The following is a 25,314-nucleotide window of genomic DNA, read 5'->3' on the forward strand; positions in this document are numbered from 1 at the left end:
TTAGCTAATGCATTTACTAATGTAAAAAATACAACCTTACTGTAAAGTGTAACCCTTTATGGTCAAGTCATACTTATATTGTAAAGAATACCGTCATTTTGCAAAATATTTCTGTTTTATTTGCAGAACTTTCATGTATATTTGAAATGTCAAATTACAGAAGAATACTGCGAATGTATATTTTATGTTGAGTGTAAAATATCACATGGTAATTTTACCAAACATATTTGTTCTTTTACTATTTGCCTAAATATTACCGTTTTTAACAGTGTAAGAATAACTCCTAGAAAATCAAAGGTAAAAAAGGACAAAGTCACACTTCTTTCTTAAAATAAGATTTTTTAATATTACTTATTATCATAAAGATATATTTACACACTTTACAGAAATAGAAAATAAAAACACAAAGCTACGCATGAAAGGAAAAAATAAAATAAGTACTCCAAGAGCTAAAGCTTATCTTTTATAAATTAGAAACAAAAAGTTCAAATATGTACACAGTATTTCAACCATTTCTGATACACTTGTTTATTTCATTTATTTATTCATTTGTTTTTGCCCAGTTCAACATCAAAACAGAGACAGGGACTGTACATTTGGCCAGGTGACTTTGATGAGCACACACCTCCCACGGAAATAAAGAGGAGGATTAATACCTATGCTGCTTTAATGTGGATCACTAATACTGATGAAATGCCCGGCCTGGTTAAACATTTGAGTTTGAGTTCTCCATAGACCATTCGACATGGATGGGTGTGCTGAACAAACAGGCCATGTGTATGAATGCATGTTTTGGATAGAGGTTTGAATCACAGAGCTCATTATCCTGTAGATGTGAAATCAAAGCAACAGAATTATCAGATCATTCTCAGCGTCTCGCTCATGGCTGTAGTTATTTTGTTGTTTGCTTAGTTGGTAGACATTTGTGAACTGTTGAGGTTGATTTTCTGTTACTCGCCACATTTAACATGCGCTTTGACAAACTAATCAAAAACAAGAGACCAAATGTGTGATAAAAGCAGGCACTTGTGCCCTAATGGACCAATTCAGTGTTGTATTGTATGTCCATTGCCTTTTGACTCATAAAATCATTACGACGTCGAAGAACTCTCAAGAACATCCACATGTCTGTTCTTAACATACAAACACCTGCTGATTTTATCCATTTTCCAATGGTTTCCCCACACAAACTTGTTTGCTTTCAAGGAAAAGGTTTACAAGTGCATACGACTTATGATGTAACAATGGTGCCAAACTGGATTGAAACACATGAAATAATTGGAATGAGTTTCTCATAAGCTCTTTTCTCATTAAAATAAAAATAATATATATATAGAAAATGATTTGTGCTCTGTAAGTATAATATGTTGGTTTGCCTTTTCAGTTTGGAGTCTGGACTATTCTTTGCGGCACAAGCTCCATGAACCGATGTGCTGATGGCGACGACGGACGGAGACAGACAGCAAAGGAAGGTGTGAAAGCTCTTTTGTGTCCACGACATATTGTGCAGCAGACAAAATTTTCTACGCTTGTATACGACCATACACACAAAAATAAAATGCAGCTTTCCACGTGCTCCCGAGAAAAGCAAGCTTTGGACAACCAGCTAGACAAGAATCAGTCAATTTAATTGTCACAAGACACTGGAAAACCATTACATGCCAAAAGACGTTTTCAGGATTTATTTTTCCAGCAGCATAATGGAATTGCGAAAGTGCAGCCTTGCATGTCCGTACAGAGGTGTTGGAGGAATGCCAAATGATTGATAGGGGTCTCTTCTATAGCAAGCTTTGGATTTTGTCATATTTGTCTTTGGATGTTTGATGAAAGAGATAACCATCACCATCAGTGGGAAGGGGGTTTGGGGTTGGTTGTCGTGTGTAGCAGTGATAGGGTTGGTTTTCGCAATTCAAGGCTTGAACTGAACGGGAACACTGCTCGACGTCCCTCACCGGAGGGGTGGTTCAGCTCTAGTGAAGATGGTAAAGATACATTCATGAATAACAGTGTGGATACAGGCATTACTCTGCACCTCTACCAGTACTCTTCTGACCGTTTTAGAGTGAACTGTAAGTCAACTTGCTCCAGTCTTACGAATGGAAACTCATCTCTTCGTTCTAACCTACTGATCCGCGATGCGGATCTTTCCAAAGCGCTTTCTGAATTGAAATTCAGCGTGTAAATAATAATGGTGTGAATGGAATTATTAGTATTCGCAGCCCTCTAAAATTCGATACATTTTTAATCAAGGTGAGCTTGGCTGGGTGTGTCAGTGCTGTAGTTTTAGGCACTCTCTTGTGAAGAGCTGAGGATAAACAGCAGATCCTCCAAATCCACAGAGAAAATGACAAACAGCAAATGCCGGAGGGACCAGAATGGTAAAAAAACGATGTTGTCTAGTCAAGCATCGGAATTAGGTGTAGTTAACAGTCTCGTAAAAGCCTCTTATCTCCGCCTCATTATTGGTATCTAACTGAAAGCTACAAGTAAAGTCAAAACAGACCTCAAGGGACTACTGGGGTTTAATGAGTGTCATTATTACATCATAAAGGTAATTCAGCTGAAAGCTAGTGGTAGGATTGGTCATTCTTTGCCGATTTGACCAAGCTCAATGTGACTTATGAAGGGTTTTTTCTATAGCCATCTAAAACAGATAAGCATTTGGATTTAATGACCGCGGCCATCACAGCCACCTGTGCTAAAGAAGCTCAAACCCAAAAGGCAACTGCTCCCGATGAGGAGAGAACAACTAACGGCTTGAATAAACGTAGATATGTAGCTTCGTCATAAACATGAAGCTAAATGGTGCAGATACAAATCATGTGTGTTTCTTAAATAAATGCATGTAATATAGGAGCATGCAGGCTTCTGTCACAGCACCCTGAGAAAATAAACTGAAAAAATGACAACAAAAGAATGAGAACCGATAGGAAATTCCAGTAGGTCAAATAAAGGCATTGGAGTTGTGTCAAAGAACCATTTCAAGGGGGCAACACAGCCTTTAAATAACAAGCTTTTTTTGGTCTGATGTGTTTTAAACTTAATCTGCTACCATTGCCTTTATATATGATCTTAAAACAAATGTGGCAAAATGCATATATGTTGACAAATGTTATGCTTCCCCGTAATGAGAGGTAACATGTTTACTTCTCCTGGCAGCACTATAGAGTAGATTTGCTGTTTGGCACTTCATTAAAAAGGAGAGATGGTCTGCCGTGTTCAGCAGATCACCCTGGCCGGTTAACAGTCGTGTATCTCTGCTATAAAGCAGTGTGTGTCATGGGGGAGGAGAAGAAGGCTCGGGACCGATGATCTCACACTCATCAAAGTGGAGTGTGATTTTCGAACAAGACAATGTGGCTTTATGTTTAAGCCTCTGACTGCTGATGGTTCAATGTTAGGGTAATGTGTAATGCCCATCAGACGGCAAAATGAAACGATGGGGTCGCAAGACGGATGAAATGTAATTGAGATGTGTGGCGTGGATGTGTCGTTTACTGGAAACCTGATTACATCCTTTCAACAAAGCAATCATTTTCAGAGGTAATTGCATGATCTGCAATTGTAACTCAATTGATGCAGTTAAGATGCTCTCTTGGAGACGTCAGACTGTTTTTGTGTTGTAGGTGAGATGATGGATTATGAAATTAAAAGATGCTGACCTGACCGTATTGGGCCTGAGACCCTGATGAGGAAGTTCAAAACAGGCCTTAACTTTTGGTTCCCTGCCACTTCTCTCCCTCATAAACATCATTTACAAACCACTTCATAGCAATGGAACAAAGCGCTGTGGTCACCTTCACGCTGGAGAGAATGGGACTAGCACACCTCGGAGAAGAAACTGACGCTTTCAGACTATAACTGTTTGGACCAGGCTCCCCACTGCTCACACGTCATGCAAAGTGTGGCCATGAAAGGGCTCTAGAAAGCAAATGAGGAAAACCACAGGAGGAGAGAGACAGACAGAGAGAGAGAGACAGAATCTGATAGATCGGGCTCAATACCCCCCACCCCCTTTCCCGGCCCACAATTCTTCGTAGAGCTGAGGGTGAGTGGCTTGTCCTGGTTTTTGTGGACAGAAGAAGAGTTGCTTGAAGAACCAGCAGGTGCTATGGACATCACTCTTCAGGCTGGGCTAGCAAAGGCCCCTTGTTGCAAGGCCCCCCAAGGCAAAGGAAGAGCGTAGAAATCAAAACCAAGGGGGAGGGCACTTTAAGCTGTGCCTGTGGACCAAAGAAAAGAAAACAAGAGTAAGGTCAAATGAAGCATCACGGATTGGATTTTATGTACAGTAACTAATCATTAGAATTAGTCTAAATGAGAATAACCTATGGAAGAAAATTGTAAATATGCACGTAACCAAAAACATCACAATGAGCTACAGTATGTACTTATAAATAAATCACAAAAAAATATTTATGGAAAATTATGGAAACAAAATCAAGAACAATTATTATTCTTTTAAGTATTGTCTAATTTCCTATTTTGTTAAAAATTCACAAAGCACATCCTTCCTCTCCTTTCTCTGTACAAAAAGCTCAAAATACCTCCCTACTAGACTGTGGCGTGTTTGGTCAGATATCTTAAACGTTAATGTTTAGGAGTTTTCAGTAAACTCAAAAATTGTTGTTTTTAAACAGCACAATGTGTTCTTGACTGAACAGATCTCTCTCTCTTTGTGTTGTCCCTTTTATTTATTTAACACAATCAACACAAAAGGTCTCATGTGTTAAAATGACACGAAATGTCAAAAAAAGATCCTTAAATCCAGTGAACAACATATTTATTCTCATTTATTTTAATGTATCTTCATTTTTATTCATTATTATTAAATCAATTATTTAAATTGACACTTTATTTATTCAACCTTCTTTTAAAAAAAAAATTCAGTTGAATCCAGTGATAAAATATGTTATTTTTTTCCCTAAATATATGTTTTCAAAGTTACAGAGTAATTGTGTTAAACAGTGTTGGGCAGAACAATCGTGTTTATGATTTTTGCTTAAATCTAGCTGCACCGACATCACATAAAAAAGGATCTTTGTTTTTTTATTCTTCGAGCAAGTGATCAGTGTAGATCAGTGAGGTCATCTTTTGGATCTGTGTTTATTTTTGTGTTTTACACATGACTTCACAATATTTTTAGCTGGCTGTAGCCGTCATGGAGGTTTCCTTCAGTACAACAGTGCCCATTGAGAGATAAGGGCTATCTTTTATTTTATTTGTTACACCTGCATATTTCTGCGTTCGAGTCATGTGCAGTACAGGATTAAAGATTCCTATCGGACCGCTTCTGATTTTTTGAGTCATCACGTGTTGTGTTTATGTGCACTCTATGACATCACAGGATGTTTGGGCACTTTTGTTTCAGTCAGTCGCTCTCTAATTGTACTCCCTTGGTACTGAATGGGGCAGATTTGGACTTTCTAGCTGTCTGCAGTGCCTTTGTACTAGACAGTCTAAATGCATTCTGTTTCTCTTATATGTTGTGGCATCTGGATCTTGTAATGGGCTGTTCTTGTGTTGATTGTGTTCCATTACCGCAACCTTCAGATCTCATATTATCAGCTGAGCTTTTAACCTCCTTTTCAATTCGCAGTGAGGATGCTGTACACGACATGTTGTTAAGTTAGATCTAGGAGACTGTCAAGATAAGAAGCATTTTATTTAGCTCCTCGACAATGTAACCCGGTGTCAACTTCTTGGTTGAACCCAGGCAATGTGCGATGCATTTGCTTAGGCTTCTAATGAAAACATGTTCTTCTCATCAGCTGGCACGGTGAGCACAATGAAAAAAGAGAAAAGCCTTTTAAGTGCGTCCGCTGTGGCCTTGTTGTGGGGTTCTCTGGCTGTTATCAGCTCTTGAGGGGAGTTAATTGGCCCGGTCATTCTGTGCCCCGTTTTAGCTATAGATGATGAAGTGTGAGGCTACGTTTCTCACACTGCGGAAAAATGTGACGTGTTGTACACAAGCCAGATGCGGGTCAGACACTTTAGTGGGAGTCCCATTTGGGAAATGGACTGATTTACTGTACAGTGTCATGCAGTGATTTTCACAACATGCTATATGTTCTGGCAAGTCTCTTTGGTAATCAGATGTCTGCCAGGAAAAGGAATATAAATGTCATATAACTCAAATATATATATAAATATATTTAACAGAAATTAAAGGTCCAGTGTATTAAATGTAGCGGCATCTAGTGGTGCGGTTGCGAATTGCAACCCACTTGCTCAGTCCACCCCTCCCCCCTATTTACAAAACGCACTCTGTAGAGTAGTTTGTCCGTTTAGGGCTACTGAAACAACATGGCGAATTACACGTAATGGGACCCGCGGTGTTGTAAATAGAAATTTCTCATTCTGAGGTAATAAAAACATAATGTTTCAGTATGTAAGTTCTTTTTACACTCCTGAAGACATAGTTATGTATATTATATGTGACCCTGGACGACAAAACCAGACTTAAGGGTCAATTTAATTATATTTATAATAATAACTGAAGAAATAAGCTTTTTATTGATATATGGTTTGTTAGAATAGGACAATATCTTGCAGAACAACAACTGTTTACAAAGCCGGAATCTGAGGAAGCAAAAAAAGCTAAATATTGAGAAAATCGCCTTTGACGTTATTAATCAGAGGCACTGTGGCTGGCCATCCACTCACAAAAATACAGTTTTTATACATTTACTCTAGAAAATGTATAAAATATGGAACATAATCTTAATATCCTAATAATTTTTGGCATAAAAGAAAAGTCTGTATAATTTTTACCCATACCGTGTATTTTTGGCGATTACTAAAAGTGTGCCCGTGCTTCTTAAAACTGGTTTTGTTGTCCAGGGTCACATATTGCATTTCTGTCAATAAATCCTCATAAAAATACACATTGGACCTTTAACTGTAAAATGGATAGCTCTGGATTAAGAGTTTGTCTCAGTGTATTGCACATTCGGTCTTGATTGGCACGCTTGTCTCTGCAAATGGGCCCAAAGGAATGTGGGTGAATGTGCTAAAGACGTGAACTTTGAACCTTAGCAGGGCAAGAAGGAGCCGAATGAAAGGGAAATGGTCGTCTTGTTTGGGGTTGAAGTGCTGTTTGTGGAGTCTACATTGTGAGCCACTGAGGCGTTCCTTTTAATGGAGCTACACAACTTCCTGCAGTTTACCCTCATTGTGCTGCCAGTTTTCTGGGGTTCCAAACAAGCATCGACTGCCAAAAAAGGAGTGATTTTTTTTTCGACGGGCTGCACTTTGAGGAGTTTACCTGTGACATCATAGTTCATCATCGTTTAGAACCGAAAATGCAAATGAATAGGACTTATTTACCAAAAGGCATTATTGAGCAGAATTAATCCAACATAGATTGTAAAACCGTGTTTGATTTCTTAGCGTTTAATGCTTTCATCTCTCTCCCCTTTTAAAAACGATTAACTATGCCATAAAGAGCTGACTTGTCTTTCTCCATAGACTCCAGTTTTATATGAGGCTAATTTATGGCAAGACTCGGCAGGCTAGTGTTATGGCCTCCTGTGGGGATATTGTACCGTCTCAAGTCATCTTGGTCTGTGGGGCCATGTGTGAGAACGCTGTAAATTAGACCTTAGTTATCGTCATGTTTTGTTATCCATTTTTCTTTCTTTTAAAATCTCTAGTTGCTGCAAAGCTGTGGGTCACCTTTTCAGTACAAAGACTGAAATGATCAAAGGTAAACATTCTGATAAGATCTGTCAAATACGCTGCTGTAATTTATTGACTTTGTAAATTATATACTGTCTTACTTTGAAATCTTGACTTGGGTGCTACATCACTGGCGATTTCAGAGAGACAGTGTTTGTAAGAAGGGAAAGATTAAAGTATTTGCCTGAAGAAATGCTAATCTAGGCATTTAGTTAAATATTCTTCTGGTTTGGGATTTTAATGAATGTTATTATTAGTTAGTGATCTTTATTTGCATTTATTAAGATAATGGAATAATAATGGAATAAAATTTGTATTCTTTGTATGTCTGTTTAATACAACATTTACAATGTATTATATTCCACTTTGTATGTTTTTTTGTAGATCTACTGGAAGAGGAGCACAGAGGCCGGCAGTCTGAAGTCCAGTTTTTCTTTGCCAAAAGCAATCTATAATTCATGAAAGAAGTGAATGAGCGAGCTGGATTCTGTCAATCATAGTTCTTTTTTCCTTATGTTATTCTCCAGCTTTTCCAGTTTCCCTTAATATGTACATTACTCAGAGAAGGAGCAAAGCGCTGGTTCTCTTCACAGAACCATTCCATTTAGAAACGAATATGTATATTGTATCATATTGGTTATTTTGATTTGCTCTTATTGTTCTTTGAGTTACACATTATTTTGCTATAGTAATGTCAAACCGACCTTGCTCTAAAATGGCATGGGCCCCTTATGAGAGAGGCGGGGTCGAGGGCGTCTCCTCCTCCAGCCAGAAGGTCTTTGGTTCCGGCCGGCTCGAGCGGAGTTCTGCCGCAAAGGAGTCCTCATGCTGCTCATCTCCTCGAGCTCTTTGCTATGCTCGGTGGAGGCCATTGGACCTGCAAACATAAATAGAGTACGTGTTAATAATGAAATAAATGATCATACATGTTATACACAATTACATGCACTTGTTCATTTTTAAAGCACCTAGGTGACTTTTACTTAAAGGTGAAGTGCTTATTTTTGTGCCATTAGTATAACAACACAAAATGGCAAAATAGACAAACAGCCCTGTCACACTATTGGTTGAGCCAATCTTATATCTTATTTTATATTCTCTAGAATAAAATATGATCATAGACTTCACAACACTACAGTCCCAAAGAAAATGCAGTTCCTAATGTCTCATGTCTCCTGCCAGGGTCACGAACACGTTTGTTTACATCCAAAGCTTTGAACTTCTCCCATCACCAAGTGTCTGTCTCAAGAGCACTGCGGAGACGTCCTGTCTTAAGCACATATCTACCCGCGCGACTGTGTGCCTGCACGCACCCTCATGTGACATGCCCAGATGTTTCCAGTCATCTCCCAATAAGTGTGAGAAGATCCTTTAAGCCTGTCTCATATCCACAGCTTGATCCACATCACTGCGTCTCTAACCTCTCACCTCTTTAGAAAAATCAAACAAGTCGTCCAGAGAGAACAAACATTCTGGGAGGTTTCGGGAAGACCTTGATCTGTGCCACTATCTGATGTCAATGATCTCCCATTCAGGTTCTCAATTGGTGTTTTGTTTGTGTCTTTCTACACAAAGTTCCCAGTGTTCCCAATGATGGAAGGTTTTGGAGCATGTTGATTAAGATGATAAATGGGAAAGCTTGCTTGGTCAATCAACGCTTATGTTTCTTGGTGTATGTTCAGACCACTGCTTTCCAATTCTGTATTCCAAAGTTTGCACATTATTGTTTAGCTAAACTGACGATTCCTTCTTTTTTTACCAATTCATCATCTTTTCATTTCCTTCTACGTTAACCTTTGTGCCTATGTTTGTCTTTAACTCCAACACATGCTAACATGTAGCCGGAAAAAAACGACCTCCTTAAAAAAGGAATCTTTCAGTAAGAGCTCAACAAATGCCTATCCTTGAGAGTAAACAGAGAATCCCATTAACCTTTTCCCAGCGAGAACTTGAATGAGATTACTCTCATTGGGTCAAGACATTCCAAGCATCTCCCTAGGGAGTGACAGACAACTTATATTAGGAAGACTTCAGGGAGCGACTTTTTTTGGAAAGTATATCCCAAACAATTGCTTAAAAAATAAACCCAATGTTACAACTTTTAGATATTAATGGGACAGTTCACTCAAAAATGAAAATTCTGTCTTTTTTACTCATCCTCGCCTCGAAATCTGTATCAATTTCAGAGAAAAAAATGTGAAAGAATGCTTGTATCCAAACAGTTCTTAGCCACCATTGACTACCATGGTAGAAAAAATCACAGAAAAAACCCAGAACTGTTTGCATAACATTCTTTTTCCCAGTTTGAGTTGTATATGTTGACCAAAAATCTTATTATATTAAATACAATAGCTTAAAATAAGTTACATTTTTGTCATTGCTAGCAACATTATGTTTTGCTTTGCTCACACTAAAAAGCAGCTACGTAATCTCATATCGACTGCTAACTATGCAGCATTAAAAGAGATTCCAGTTTATGAGCCACAATATTTTGTTTAACAGTGTGCCAGTGGTAACAGGGCTAAACATGTTGTTCCTATTCAGCTTATGCTTCAAATATCCTCAAACTATACTTTGTAAATGCCTGACAACTCAAATACGAGTTATTCGTAAACTAATCGCTTTTAGCTGACATATTACACATTTGCAGCAGACTAATACCCTGAACAGTGGGCTAATTCATTTGCCCCCACAAAGAGCTCCGTTGCATATTTCAAGATCTTGTGAAAGAAGGAAACCACACTAAAACCCGTCATGCTAATCCCAGCATTATCCTCCTGCCATTGCCTCACGTACAAAATGAATAAAGCAGGTTTACGCATTCTGTCTGCATTCAAATCATTTCTTGCTAATCTGGGCGGTTTAACATGTAAAAAGGCTCCATATCTTAGCTGCACCAATGGACAAACAAAACGTGTCCCCACCCTATTGGATGTTTAAAACACTTAGGAGGTCTGCTAGAAAGAGACTAGAGGTTGCAGCGGAGATCTCTTGAGAATTATGAGATGGCTAATTTATAGGAATCCGTATGAAAACGTATTGGAAATAAAGCAATAATGAAGCTTCGCACCCATAGTGTGAAAGATGGTAAGGAGATGAATTAGCCACCTCATAAAATAGTCACTAACTGCCAAGAGAATGTGTTCCCCATTCTTATCTTTTCCGTACCACAATCACACTCACCCCAATATATTGTCCCCCACAGCAAGAGCAATAGTCATGAAATGTCTTTGAGGAAGCAACCACACAATGTTCATCTTGGCAGGCAGCAGAAGCTGTAATTACACCTGGACCGACTGAGCCGAACACAGTACATCAGCCCAGCTCTGCGTCTGTCATAACCCCCTCTGTAATGACACGATTTAGATGTTTCCTGCCATCGCGAGCTGACAGGCAGCATTTGCTCGCCGCTTAGCTCATTTTGGCAAACAAGAGGAGGCATGTACTGAAAGCTTGTTAAAACGATCTCTGTTGAGATAAGAACTACATTTATTTATTAACGTTTAGACATGCATTAGATCAGGGATATTTGAGCACTTAGAATCGGCTTTTATCGTCTATTTTACAACTTTTGGCTTGTTCTCAATCTGCACAGCTCCTTGAGTTACTCAAAGGGCTGCCGTATCTTTCCGTGCTCTGTGGCGAATGCAAAGTGACAAGAGCAGTAACCGTGGATATACCGTAATAGATGGCATATGCTGATGTGATCTTGCCTTAACTTGTGTGCTTGTGGACCCTCACAGGAATGAAAATGCTCTGGCCTCCTTATTGCATTAGATCTGTGCTGATAGAGGGCCTACTTTCAACTGCTGTAATACCTTCCAGGTTTACCAGCGAATGACAAGCAACTTATGTTCTGATAGATGCTTCTCACGATACAACAGTCTTCTCTAAAGACCTTGAACCCTTAAGCGTGACTTTGGGATTATCCTTCCAATGAAACTCCAATTGCTGCAAAACCCTCCAATTAAAGTGTAATAAAGTAAGAATTTGGCCAAGACTGATATGTGGAAGTCAACATGATTTTGAGTTTTAGTGGCAGGACGTGTCTATTCTCCAATTGCCCTGTCCCACCTCACCACACTCATATCCATTAAGTTGACTTTTAACATGACCGCCTCGAAGTGCTTCGTCTCCCCCGGACACCTTGTGTCTGATAGTGTGTCCCTGTAAATCCCATCGCTGCCTCTTAGCCGAGAGAGTTATCCATCACCCGGCACTCTCCTGACAGAGAGAGGGGGCCCGGTGTAGGCAGCGTTTATAAAGGGCGAACAGTATCTGATGAATGGTTTGCTGAATGTCTCGGACTGGCCTAAATTTACAATACACACAACACAAAAATAAAGAGCCACGACTTTCAATAACTATAAAGTTTAGGCTAGTCAGAGGACCTTTGGGCTGAGGGCAACAGATGGATCTAATCTTATACTCGCCGGTCCAGGAAGTGAGAGATTAGATCTACTCACACGCAAAGCAGAACCAGGTGAGGAGAGGGCAGCTTTTATTTATGGCAGGTTGTAATACATGCATTATCTCTCCTTATGCGTTTCCCCTTCTAATACCCCCCACCAGCCATCTTGACTCAACCGTACGCAACAAACACTCAATGCGAATCAAAATATGTTGTTCTAGGTTGGTTTGTTTACAGAATGTAATACATAGTATTGATTTATTGATGTTGTTATACATAATATTCTGTTATTTCTCATTTTTAAGAAAGTGGTACAGAACAGGAAGATGGATGCAGCATGATGAGAAAACCGTGCCCGGTTATTTGTCAGACATCCAGCTTCTCACTCTCCACAGCTTGAGACTGCAGTCATAACAGCTCTTATTAGGGCGTCTCCACCGACATGCATAATGGATAGAGGCAAAAGAGCCACATCAGAAGTCAAAGGTGATACAAAGTGTTAGTGAGCTTTTGTGTATTTGGTCGTCATTTGTTTGTAATAGAAGCCTAAAGCTTGTCAGTGTTTGTGTTGAGTTTAATATATGAATGTCTGCTCTGTTCGAGATGACGTTCATATGTTGAAAGTCACAGAAAGACACAAACCGTAGTGACGATCACATTTTATGGGATTTCATTTAGCATTATTATTTATATTATTAAAGCCACTAAGATTTCTATAGAATGCAACAAAAAAATGAAGCTTTTAATTCCCTTTGACTCCTTACATATTTTTAAACTTGTTATTTGAAATGTTCTTGTTCTATATGTTTTGATTTATCTATACTTGAGCTTTTATCTTTACCTTCATTTTCTTATTTCATCATTAATTTAATCTAATGTTTTATATTTTGCACAGTTTGGCCGATTTCCCTTCAGGTTGAGTACTATAATTTTATATAAAATGTTGCGGTTAAAAAATAAATTATTTAATAAAATCAATATTTTTGTATCTTGCAACTTGCAAGATGTTCCATTTAAGCTCGGTCTCACTAAACAAATGCATCCTTTACAACCCATGAATAGCTTCTAATACGGCCAAGTAGCATACTATAACACCATATAAAATATTACAGTAATATATCATATTATATTTAATGGTGTGTATGACAAATAAAATCTTCCATCTTCAATAAACATTCAGTATTTTTTCTTTTTACAGGTTTTAGGAAAGCACAGTTAAACTTCTCTCCAGACACCCTCGCTGCTTTAGAAGACAAATGCAAACATGCACACGTAAGAATAAATATATTATATATTATTTTGGTTTCTTGCAACTTTTCTGCTCGGTCTCACTAAACAAATGCATCCTTTACCGCCTTAAGCAAAAGAATTTGCAAATGCACACCCATGTTTTATGAATGAATGCGTGTGTGTGCATGTTTTCCGAAGGTTGTTTGTGCTTTAAGTGTTGCTCTGCATATGTGCGATGAGAGGCGTGGAGTCTCACGGGGGTGTAACCATAGCTGGCGGCGTGTGACGTCAGAGGCGTGATCCCCTGCGTCTCAGAGGACGTTCATTCAGTGAAACAGAAGAGCGAGAGCTCCACACTTAGCTGCTTTTTTTCTCCGCCACACAGGCAGGCATGCCAATTTGATGCCGCTAAGACTATCCTTTAGCTAGTCACGCTTGATCATAAGCATTATGCTTACATTGAGACACGTTAATTAGCATGAAACACTGGTATGAATCACTTGCCTAGCTCATAAATGAGACCTTGTTACAGTGTGCCTCACCAAATTTCTTAACAGTGTGCTATTATGTCCCTAAATATACCGCTTCTGAAATGGAAATTAAGTTGAGCAAGCCTCGAGCAGCATCTGAAATAAGCAGCCTCGCATTCGGAGGGGTTTTTGAAGCCGTTGCTTATCGCATGCCTACCAGTAGCGCAGGGCCTTGGCATAAACTGGTACCAATCTCAAGCGTGCTCTCAAAACACGTTTCCATGGCAGCCGCTGTGAAAGGCACTTACTCGAACAAGCCAACGACACTGTGGGTCGGAATGGATTGGGTTTCCTCCATCACAAATTTCAGCACGGGTCCATTATTAGGGCGAGGGAGACAGAACGATCGCTTAACGCTTTGTGTGAACCCTGCGGCTGGTTGTTAAGGTCGTTTCCTCTGTTTTTCATTGCAGCGGGGTTGTTTGATATTCAGTATTGTGCTCGCGTGATAGCACGCGACTTGCGAGGGGAAATGAAGGCTTGCATTGTGTTTTGGGACTTGCTAGAGTGTGGCTTTAGGAAATTCAAGATCTTAGCTTCGATCCCCCCCAAATGTAAAATCGCACGAAAACTTGATTCCGCAGTTCATTGACTTTCCCACAACCCACCCCGAAAACTGCTCCACTTTGAGCTCTATCACCGAGTTGTACTCTGATAAAAGTGGCTGTAGCGTTTTGTCATCGTTCTGTTCTCTGATCATTCCTGACAGCCTCAGATGGTGCACAGCCTCGTGAGCACACTACACATGACCCAAATTAGTGCTAAGCTATAATAATGTGGTTAGAAATGGCCCGGTTCCGAATGATCTGAGCGCTGCAGGTTCAAAGCGCCTCGGCTGCCACCTCGACTGCTAATGATGTGCCGAGAGAACTTGAGAAACCGAGAGAAGGGTGATTAAGACTCGTTCTGACTTTTTCAGCATCTTTTCAGTCTGGCAGGGGTGAATCATTGGGTAGACGTTACTGCAGGGTGGACCTTTAAGTACAAGGAAATCAGAGAGCCAATCATGCAAAGCATCTTAGGCGAGATTTCTTCTGACTTGGCTTCCAGGGCAAACAGCATGGCGTCACAAAGAGGATTTTACCTCCTGAGACCTAGTCAGCAGTGGTCGGCTCAAACTCAGCACGTCAGTAATGGTCAAGAAGGTACAGCTCCCATCTTTAGCCTTGATCTCTATAAACAGCAATGAGATCCACCGGCTCTTTTTTGGCCGACTATTGCATTGTTAGCCGTAAACCTGCATGCATACTGTCTTTAAGAGAATGTGGTGGTGCAGACTTTAGTGTCGGCCCAGTGCCGAGCCGGTGAGTGAGAGCTGAAAAGGATGCCTACCAGTGCATGCTGGGATATTTCCAGATGAGATCACACATTTTCATCTCTAAACAATCAGTCATGAAAGACACATATGTGTCATGTGAATGGACATCGCTTGGTGTGGGGTTAACAGCTCGCTGCTGAATGGCTCTGTTGTGTTAGCGAGGAGGTTTGACAAAGACGCAATTTCGTTGTAGAAAATTCGCTGTTTCTCACGGTTACTTTGTGGGTCACTGCGGGCGAATTTACAGGCAATATTCATTTATGGTCAGTTCATTTTCCGATTTTGTTTATGTGTGTTAGTCTATTTACCGGAGTGTTTAACCCCCAAAAGATTAAATGTAAAGCTTCACAATCCCTGAGTAAACTGTTTGCCTGAATTGTATATATATATTTACAGAACTCATTTCCAAATTCTGCATGCTAGTATTACAAACAGAGTTATTCTTTCAGCGTGAGGCCTGCATGGTATGTTTCATGTTTCTGCACAGAATCTTTTGTTTCATATGAAATGTAAGATTTTTCATGGATTTACTTGGATAATATATTTACGTTTTGATTTGTTCCCTCCAGACATTTGAAAAACATTGAAAAGTGAGCTATTCAGACGTATTTACAGCGAACTGAAAGACATAAGATTTAACAAGAATTCATTTTAGTTTATATGACGGTGGTTCATGAGTGATGCAAGTACAGAGGTGCCTCGGACACATTAAATATGCACTACACTCCATTTAAAATATCAGCGAGGATTTTGTGGATTTTGTGTCTTGGGTTTACATCGGCCGTATATTATCTAGAGCAATAAAATGAAAGGCATAACACAGATATCCTGATACCCGAGACTTGGAATTATGGGTCCTCCCAATGGGCGCATCAATAAAGTGTTCCAAAAACTCTCCAACACTTTTCATAAACAAGCAATTTAGTTTCTCACATCAAATCCCCACAAGCAGTCCTCAGCTCTGTGTTTTTGAACAGACTTTGTGAAAATCTAGTTAATTTGACATGAAATAATCTGGTAAAGGTACAAAACACAGTGTAGTTTTCTTATGTCAGAAAGCGGCCCTATGTACTTTTGTCTTTCTCATTCCGCACTTTTCAAATTGAGCATGAAAATAATTAAAGCACATTTTGAAGTATTTATTCAGCATTTTGCCATGCTGTTCATAAAAATGTCCACTCCGATTGTATCGCAACCACTGTAAATGTAATGTTTAATATTTGAAAAGGGAGCCATAAATCAGGTTAATATTAGTTCCCAATGGATGCAGTCAGGCGTTTGGTAGATCTGGCTTTAATTAGAAAGTCAGGCAACGAGAGGCAGATTTTGGGGGTGTTGAGGGGATATGTTCTCAGATGTTTAGTGGTAGGGGTCTAGCTAATGGTTTGTCAGCTTGCTGCGACCCAGGGGATTGTGGGTACGGGAGACCTGTAAGCCAGATGCATAAGTGTTGCTCTGAAAGAGAGCAGGAGTGCAAGCATCTGAAGCATTTCATGTCCTTTGTATTTTCCGCATTTGTCCACCTGCAAATTTGGGAAGGCAGGCAAGACCACCAGCTGCGAAGTTTTAAAGGGCCTTTTAATATTTTAGTGCCTGTGTTCTTCCCCACATCAGAAGGTTGTACACGGTTTTCTTCGTATCACACAGCTTCGATCTCACTTTTTATCTCTCTTTGTTTCTTTCTCACTCTTCATCACTAACCTTCAAGATATTTCTTCTCTGCGTCTGTTTAAAGGCGGAGGTTATTTGATTTTTTCTGAGGGCTCTGAATTGCGCTGTGCTGGTGTATGGCAGTCACAAACGTCAGACGTTCGCTTTACTGTAGTCACCGGGGAGCGTTTCTGAAAGGTTATTCTTATGTCTTTGCGGCTTGAATAATGATCGAGCTCAGGAAATGTACTCTTTTGTAAAGGGCACACTTTTATTGCTTCTGCTCTCTAAAGTGTGGACCTGTGTAGCTGGCAAATAAACACTTCCACAAGCCACAGAAGATATTTGTGAACTATTTTTAAAAGATGCAACAAGTTGCTGGGCAGAGCCGAGTGCCCAAATGACCGTTTGTTCCTCTGTTACAAAGAGAACTACAGTACAAACCAAGTGTTACGTTAAAGGGCTTCGAAAATAAAATACAGGCATCCTTTTCCAATCCATTTTTGTGTTAAGAACACAAACGTAGAAGTTTTGAAGAATTGTTACGCACGACTTTCTATAAAATGACCGGACAAAACAACACCAAAAGCATCTTATAAATATATTTAGTATATCACTTTGATTTAAATGCCCGGTTTCACAGACAAGGCTTAACCCTAGTCACAGACTAAAATGAAAGTTTGAGTTGTCTTAACTGAAATAAAATTGCCCTGACATATGTTAAAATGTGTCAGTGCCATTGTTTTGTCTCAAGGTGAACACCAGTCATCTTTTTATCAATGGCGTTTTAATAAAAGCGACTTAAATATCCTAATTTAACTAAGGTAGTCCTAGCTTAATCTAAGCCCTGTCTGTGAAACCGGACCAAAGTCGTTTTAAAGTAATAAAAATCATTAATGCGAGCTCAAAAATGATAAAGTTGTGTTTGGCTGCATTTCTATGCATTTAAAACACTTGATTTAAAACACTTTTAAGACACGTATGGTGTTTTTTTAGATCTTTAAAGCTTATGGTTACTATGAAATTGCAGCGTGCAATAGTATAAAGGTGAACAAACAATCACATAATTTACATATTTCTTTGAACTGTTTCTGTATTATTTATCTATTATTCAAACATTTCAGTGTGTACTTCATTTACACATTTTCGATAAATCACACTGTAGTATCACAGTAAACCAGTCATCATTTCTGAAACACTATAGAGGATATCCAGCTCATAAAACAGATCTGAATCATTGACCTTCTTCGTATGTGTGAGCATGTGCACGTCTATGTGTGTGTACGCTTGTGAAACAGAGGAACTCGGCCAAAACTCCATCACACCTCAAAGCACCGCTGAATGATTCTACATAATCCTGTAATGACCTTTCCGTAGCGCTCATCTCTGTCATGCTGCTCGACCGCTATTACCATGTTATCGCTAGACATCTGGAAAAGTTTGCCTATTTGTGTTCTCTCCACGGCCCCTATCAAGGTTGTACCCGCAAACACCTTCTTCGCATTAGGGTGAGCGAGTGGAAAAAAACGGAGTTATGATTTAATGCTTCCTGCATGCTGTTAGCACAGGGCCACTGGTGTTGTTTCTCAAAATATCCTGCCTTCTTCCCTCTTTCTTCTAAAAAGAAACATTGTGCGGCTGAAGATTTCCTAATGAGCCCATTATTTGTTTTCCAGAGGTCTCGCTGACTCAGGACGCGCGGCTTCACGCGAGCGAGGCATGTCCGCGCAAGATCTCCGACGCCACATCAAAGTTTAATACCACATAATAGCATCGATGACAGTTTGCGTGAAATCGCCTCTTCGCTCAAAGATGATTTCAAACGGATAACGCTTGAGATCTGATCTCCACGCTCTCACCTGCTCGACTCTGACTGGACAAAGGACAAACCAGACAGCTAAAATTACACCATCTCAGGGCTTCTGTGCATGTGTGCGTGTGTGCTTCCTCATCTGTTGTTTTCTGAATCGCCTACTGTATTTTTCAAGGCGCTTATCCCGCACTTCCTTGACTCTGGAAGATGCGACTGCGATATCAAACTCAGACTGACAACACGGAGTGCCTGAACTGTTTCCACAATATGAAGTGTTTACATACCAGGCTTAAGAGCAATGAGAGTGGAAGACAGAATGCTTTCAGGATGAATTATGAACAGCTCATGTGGGAAGATTTAGCCATTCTTAAGGGGAAGCCCATTACAAGGCGAGCAGATTGAGGTATGCAGAGATGAGATTAGCGGGACAACGGCCGTTCTGCTGGGTGACACTAAATGCCTGAGGTCGAAGCCCCCCCGTCGCCTGTTGCACCTTGACTTCTCCCGCATGTCCCCACCCTATATCAACCTCGCCCCGACTACCCCGTCGCACGTGCGCCTGCTCTGGCAATAGATGGCAATTTCCAGCAAACTCCCCGAAAAACGTTTGTCTGGAGATGAAAGGCTTCACACCCGCTGCCTACACACCGAGACTCTTCCAACACCTTCCCGCGACAGCGCACAGCTCCGGCTCCCCACGGCTCCCTCACCCCCACCTCATCATGCTTAATGCTCTCGACGGAGATAATGCTAGTCATAACGGAAGGCTGGGAACAAGCAAGCGCTGTGACCCGGACCCAGATCGGGCATTACGAGCCAAAGCCGCCCAGTATCCACAGCCTGAGGAAATGGAGCTGGACGTGCTCCACGCAGGCACGCATGCAGGGGGATGAAAGACGACACTGACCGTAGCGCAAGCTAATTGCTTCCCATTTGCTTGCGCCGAGATAAAAATAGCAGCATCGAACGCTCTTGGAAACGCGGGGCGTAAGGTGCTCTGCGCGATTGCTGTTTGATGCGCTGAGTATCTGCTAGCCAGCACCCTTTACACACACGCTATTTGACGTACACACACTACAGCTCCCCACCTCTCAAACACACATGCTTCCCAGCAGTCGCACATGGATTGGTGTCAGACTTTAGAGACATTCAGGCGTTTACACAAGGGCCACGGTTGTTTTTTAACACGAGTCTGTTACCTGCACCACATCTGCAGGGTGGCCGCTGGTCACCTGACTCAAGCGCTCAGCTTTAAGACTTCTTGATGAAAGCGCTCTGTGTTTTGCATTGTTATGCTTCGAGGTAGATGATAAATAACAAGATGTTTCAATGCAATTACATAACGGAATAGCAGGTTGAGCATCCAAGCTCCTCATCTGTGTACCTTAATCTGAGCAATAGAACGAAAATGCCTTCGATGGTGTGGCACAGCCCATAGAAATAGATGAATCCACCTTGAAACATCTACAGGAACTGTAAGTGCCAAGACTCCAGGCGTATTTCTTGTGAGATCCAAACCGGCTGAATGAATTATTCAACCATCTGCCGTTTTTAACACCACATTAGATGCACCACAATATCGCGTAAGCGTTTACCTTACATACAGTACACCAAGAGCACATAACCTAAGAAAGCCGAGCAAAACATGAAACCAGCAAGAATCACCATCGCAAGTCCGGCTAAATCGGCAAGTAATCCTCGGATGCCGTGATAAACTTCACGTGAAATAAGCACAATAACAAGGCAAACCTCTGCAGTGCAGTACAGCACGCAGCCAGGTGCCGCTTGCCTCCTCTCCCAGCCCCAGAAGGCTAACCATGCTGGGCAACTGATCAACTACAGCTGCCCATTCCCAAGGCTAACAGCATGAGAAAAAAGATAAACATGGGAGGCTCCGGGCGGCAGCCGTCACGCTCCAGACTTACCAGCACTGGCTGAACACAGCAGAGAAACCACCAGCACAATCACCAGCGTCAGGATCTTCACATTCATTTCTGCTCTCCCCTCCTTTTCTCTGTGAGTCGCTTGCTGATATACTGTAGTGGTGTGTGTGTGTGGATGGGAGGGAGGGTGAGTGAGCGAGAGAGAGAGAGAGTGAGAAAGGGAGAGAGACTGTTTGCTCCTCGGTGCGTGCGTTTGTCTGTGCGTGTGTGTGAGAAAGAGAGAGACAGTGGGTTTGTATATCTGTGTGCAAGCGTGTGACAGCGCCGCTCTGAGATCGAGGGCAGGTCTCGGTTCTTCCGCGGAGATGCTCGGTTTTCCTAAAGTGTTTTGGAAGCTCGTGCCAGGTCCTGTAAAGCTGTGAGGGTGGAGAGAGTCAGCCTCAGTGGTACTTCTGCGTAAGCTGTTTGACTTGGATTAGAAGCCCAAGTTGCTTTACGTCGCTTATGTATCCCTGACTAGAGGGGTCATGGAAATGGGGCCTCTCCCCCACACCACTTTATGTATTAACCCTCCCACTGTGGAGAGAGAGAGAGAGAGAGAGAGGAAGAGGGTGGCTTTATGATAATATCTAAACAGATACCCTTTTCAGAATGGTTTCGGTGGTCCATGCTGGAAACCACTGAAAACAACTCCACATGAGACCTGGACATGAGATGGATGGAAAGATGAGTGCGGCTTTTAATATCACATCTATCTTTAAACTTGTTAAAGTTTTAGGGGACATTTTGAAACACAGGTTATGATATGAAAGATTTTAGGATCAGCAGGATGTTTAGGCCGCGAGGCAAATAAATCATGATCATGTTAACTCTTGTGTACTGTAGATAAGGTCAGATTTTCTTGCTTTCACACAAGATGGGCTTTGAAAAGTTCTCATGGGGGGAGAACATACATCATGAGGTCCATAAGTGGTCAATGTTCTTCTGCAGAACACAAAAGAAGATATTTTAAAGAACGTTGGTAGCTGAACAACTGTGGCCCCTTTTGACATTGTTTGGACACAAACCACCTTTTTTTTAGGTGAACTGTCCCTTCAAGCTAAAATTTAAAATGATATTTTCTGGATTTTATTTAAATAGTTACAGTTTTAATGAAAAACCATTAACCAACATAAATAAATGCTGTAAAAACATTTAGATATTGTGTCTGCACATTTTAAATCTTTTCTCCAGCTTGTGTTTCACATTGAGAGGCACCCTGAGGAAAACTTATCAGACTCCTTGTCTGCATTTCTTGTTTTCTTTGATTGGCCGATTCTGAGTCATTTGTTTTGCTCTCTGTATAGATTTCTATTCTCTACAAGAACAAAAGCCCTGATGAGAATCAGCAAGTTATAGTGAAAAGAGGTAAACTGGGTTCTGCTCAAATTCTCCTTGGCCCAATAAACAGTCGGGGTTTCTTTTCTCATCCTGATGGGGAGCGTTAAGCCTTTAAGCAATATAAAGTTCTTTACGTTTGTCATCCATGCATTTAGATGCAAAGTTGATGTGCATTGTATTTTTATACAGTGTGTCCTATTGTTGTTCGTTTTGATTGTTTTCATTTGTTTGTGTACTAACAAACTCAAGTTACATTCATTTAGCACAATTTAAATTGTGTATGCCCCCTCTGGTTTCAGTGATTAAATGAAGTCACATCACTGCAAAGACAATTCAGTACAAATGTGTCGCCCGGAGGCTGGAGCAATTAAGGACAAAATATGCTGTAAAGCCGTGAGACCTACATTTAAAACTTATAATTGTTTAAATTAAGTTCATTTTAGTTATTTGACTTTTTAAAAATGTTAAAATAATTTGGAATTCCTATGAAATATGCAATAGACAATTTTTTTGCACCTTTACAATTTGTGTACAATCCATTTTTAACAACCGTTTTTGTTGTCTAGAGCACATTTAAATGTGCTTAATAGATGTTCTTGTCACAGCTTTACAATATTATCCATCATGTTCACTTAAATTCACATTTCCTGCACCATGGCACTGTGTGCTATTGTTTTTTTTTGTGGTCAACTGCCCCAGGGAAGCATGTCCGTAACACCCTCTTCAAACCAAACAACAGGAGCGGCTTCCATTTTAAAACGGTCCACTTGAAGCCCTCAGTCTTTGAGAAGTAATCCCCTCGTCTGCTACTGTCAAAGGCAAAATCTGAAGGTGCTTATCCTCCACAGACCTAATTTTAGCCAGAAGATAATTTGATGGAGGTCATGGAGCAGGTTTTATGTGTGGCTGGTATCTAAAGTGCTTTGATCATTACAAAAATGCTTGAATTCTTTTGTGTTTTTCATGAAAGAATTACCTGTATAAAGGTATATATTTATACCGACGTAAAATTTAAACGGCTATATGCACGGTATGGCACGGTAACCATAAAACGTCATTCTGTGTGCACTAAAGTATGAATGGCATGCCGTAATGCTCTCAATAAAGACCTGAGCATGTGTGATTATAAAGCAGTTTGTAAAGTCCCGACATTTGAACCAAATTACTTTTAATCCTCTTTGGGTGGTGTAATGCTTTAAATTGCCTTCCATAAAGTACCTCTCATTTTTCCATTATTATAAATTCAGGCCTGCAAATTCTTCAGTGTGATACTCACGGTCTGTTTATTAGACATGTTCATAACACATCCATCTGGCACATCTGACGTCTGACCCAACACAGGAAGTACTTTGATGTTTACAGGAAGTGCTTGCCGTAAAGGAATGCCCGGCACTCTGCCCCCAGCTACCACTGTTGGCATTTCACACACCTGTACATTCATTCATCTGTTGAATCATTTAATTAATAGAGAAGAATGTTCATCCTTCCATTCTCTACCAACAGCTGAACTTAATGCAATCATAAAAATAAAAAAAACAAAGATGATGTGGGCGATAACCACCAATACGGAAAAATCAACAGTGTTTTTTAAAGCAAAGCTATAAAAAGCAACGTGTTGACTTTGTTTACACAAATTGTTTACATTATTATTAGTCTCCATTCATAATGTCCTTCCTGTTTGTTATCCGCCGCTTAATCGTATCTGTGTTTAGTCCAGGCATCGAATGCAGTACCTGGAATAAGTGCAAGCGGATGTTTTGTAGTTTTGTTGAGAGATGTGCTAGTTTAAAATAGCTACAACAGCATACTGCTATAGTATATTGTGTTATACAGTAGGAGCAATGTGGTACATTTTTGTCATTTTAATATTAAGCCAGTTTTGGCAGAAGAAATTAAGCTTAACATGTGAAATATTTGAAAATATTTCCACAAAGAAATCCCCCTTTTCATCCATGTAACACATATGATGGAGGTCAGTTGGTTTAACGTCTACCCTGCCATGTCCGCTCAACTGAGAAAAACCATTTCTGCCACTCACCTACTGTAGATAAGGACTGAATTGCTTGTGTGATTTGTCTTTATCTGGAGCCTTGAGTTACCTTTTTCATTTCATGGAAATGTATTGCGCAGAGATTGAGGCTATGCAGACCATTGTTAATTTCTTGCTCATTATTTATCCCGGGCAAGCCAATTATCTCCGGTGAACACTGGCTGCAGTGTTGCGTGACTCAGCAGCAGCTGTCTCTATAATCCAGGTTATCCAGCCCATCAGAGAGACAGCGCTAACTAAAACTAAAGTGACAGCATAGGGTCAGTGTCGTTTTAAAAGAGCAGATTTTAAACGCTATTCTGTATCGACATTACAAGGAATCCAACCCAACGGGGCTGTTTAAGTGTTATGGATGTGTCCTTTTCAGTCGAAACATAAAATATGCATTCTAAGAGAATATATTTACTACCAGTATATTGAAATATGTGTTTATATTTTCCCAAACACCTGATTGTGAGTCCATGCATCCAGAATTCATATATTATGGATGTGAAAAAATGGATGCATGTTTTTGAGAGACAACATACTTTGTTTAGGATTTCTGTGATTTAAGATATACAAACGAGAAGCACCAACTAATAGAAGGGGTGGCCCTTTATGGACCATAACACAGTTATTTTATTTATTGTTTTTTTACATCTTAATGATGATAATACATGAAATTCTCCATCTACTGTACTTTCACCTTTGCATGGACAATGAGTTGCTAATACATTTTTGTTATTTTTTTCCCTTTTTGTTGTTGTATTTAGGACTTGCACAGACAGTGCAAACATCACTTAGTGTCATGTTTCAGAAAAAGAAACCCTGAGCCTAATCAATGAGCTATTTCTGATTTGAAACAAAGGGATGTCTTTATAGATTCAGACACCCACATAATCCTTGTCATTGATTTACTATTTAAGTCTTGAAAAAACAAACACAGCGCAGCTTTGAATGTACAGCCACCATCTAATCACAGATGTGCATCTCCAACATAGTTTTACAGGTGCCAGGTAAGACAAGCGCTGGTCTTGAAATACAAGTCACCTGGATGTCTGTGTCTCAATGGCTGAATACATGCAGAAAATCCTTTGTATATCCACATGCTTAGCAGACTTTTGTATGCGCTGGAGATACAGGCCAACTTTTCTCATGGTCTTTTAGACTTCTGATGGTACCTGTTCTTCTGTATGTGCACTCTTACCCTTCCTTCTTTAGAAGCGCTTTTTTACCTCTACCTGGCTGTCTCAAAAATTCAGATCTAAAAGAAGAGATATGCTGTCCATCCAGATCCGGAGTTCATTTATTGTAGCATTGAGATGAAAAGAAGTCAAAACAACTGAAAATGTAGAAGAGAAAGCCACAGCATGGAGCGCTCCCCGATGTT

The 25,314-nt window shown here is 40.3% G+C and overlaps 1 protein-coding gene across 2 annotated transcripts; it reads right to left on the reverse strand.

Moving 5' to 3' along the window:
- Positions 1 to 325: 325 nt before the first annotated feature.
- apln (apelin) lies at positions 326 to 21,001 on the reverse strand. Of its 2 annotated transcripts, none has more exons than XM_056770104.1 (3): positions 20,558 to 20,988; positions 8,385 to 8,557; positions 326 to 4,223 (listed from the first exon to the last, which is right to left on the reverse strand). In XM_056770104.1, the coding sequence occupies exons 1-2, from the start codon at positions 20,622 to 20,624 to the stop codon at positions 8,391 to 8,393; spliced, it is 234 nt and encodes a 77-aa protein (XP_056626082.1). In that variant the 5' UTR covers positions 20,625 to 20,988; the 3' UTR covers positions 326 to 4,223; positions 8,385 to 8,390. The 2 variants fall into 2 exon arrangements, with proteins under 2 accessions (XP_056626082.1, XP_056626083.1); XM_056770105.1 differs by lacking the exon at positions 326 to 4,223 and adding an exon at positions 6,946 to 8,129 and having other exon boundaries at positions 20,558 to 21,001.
- Between the last annotated feature and the right edge of the window lie 4,313 nt (positions 21,002 to 25,314).

The sequence above is a fragment of the Triplophysa dalaica genome, chromosome 16 (assembly GCF_015846415.1).
Source record: "Triplophysa dalaica isolate WHDGS20190420 chromosome 16, ASM1584641v1, whole genome shotgun sequence".
Taxonomy (NCBI): domain Eukaryota; kingdom Metazoa; phylum Chordata; class Actinopteri; order Cypriniformes; family Nemacheilidae; genus Triplophysa; species Triplophysa dalaica.

What these genes read in the sequence shown, in the direction of transcription:
- apln (XM_056770104.1), bottom strand. Translation starts at nt 20,624, where the DNA reads ATGAATGTGAAGATCCTGACGCTGGTGATTGTGCTGGTGGTTTCTCTG. An exon ending in GCTGTGTTCAGCCAGTGCTG is followed by an intron (nt 8,558 to 20,557) that starts GTAAGTCTGGAG and finishes TTATGTTTGCAG; the next exon opens with GTCCAATGGCCTCCACCGAG.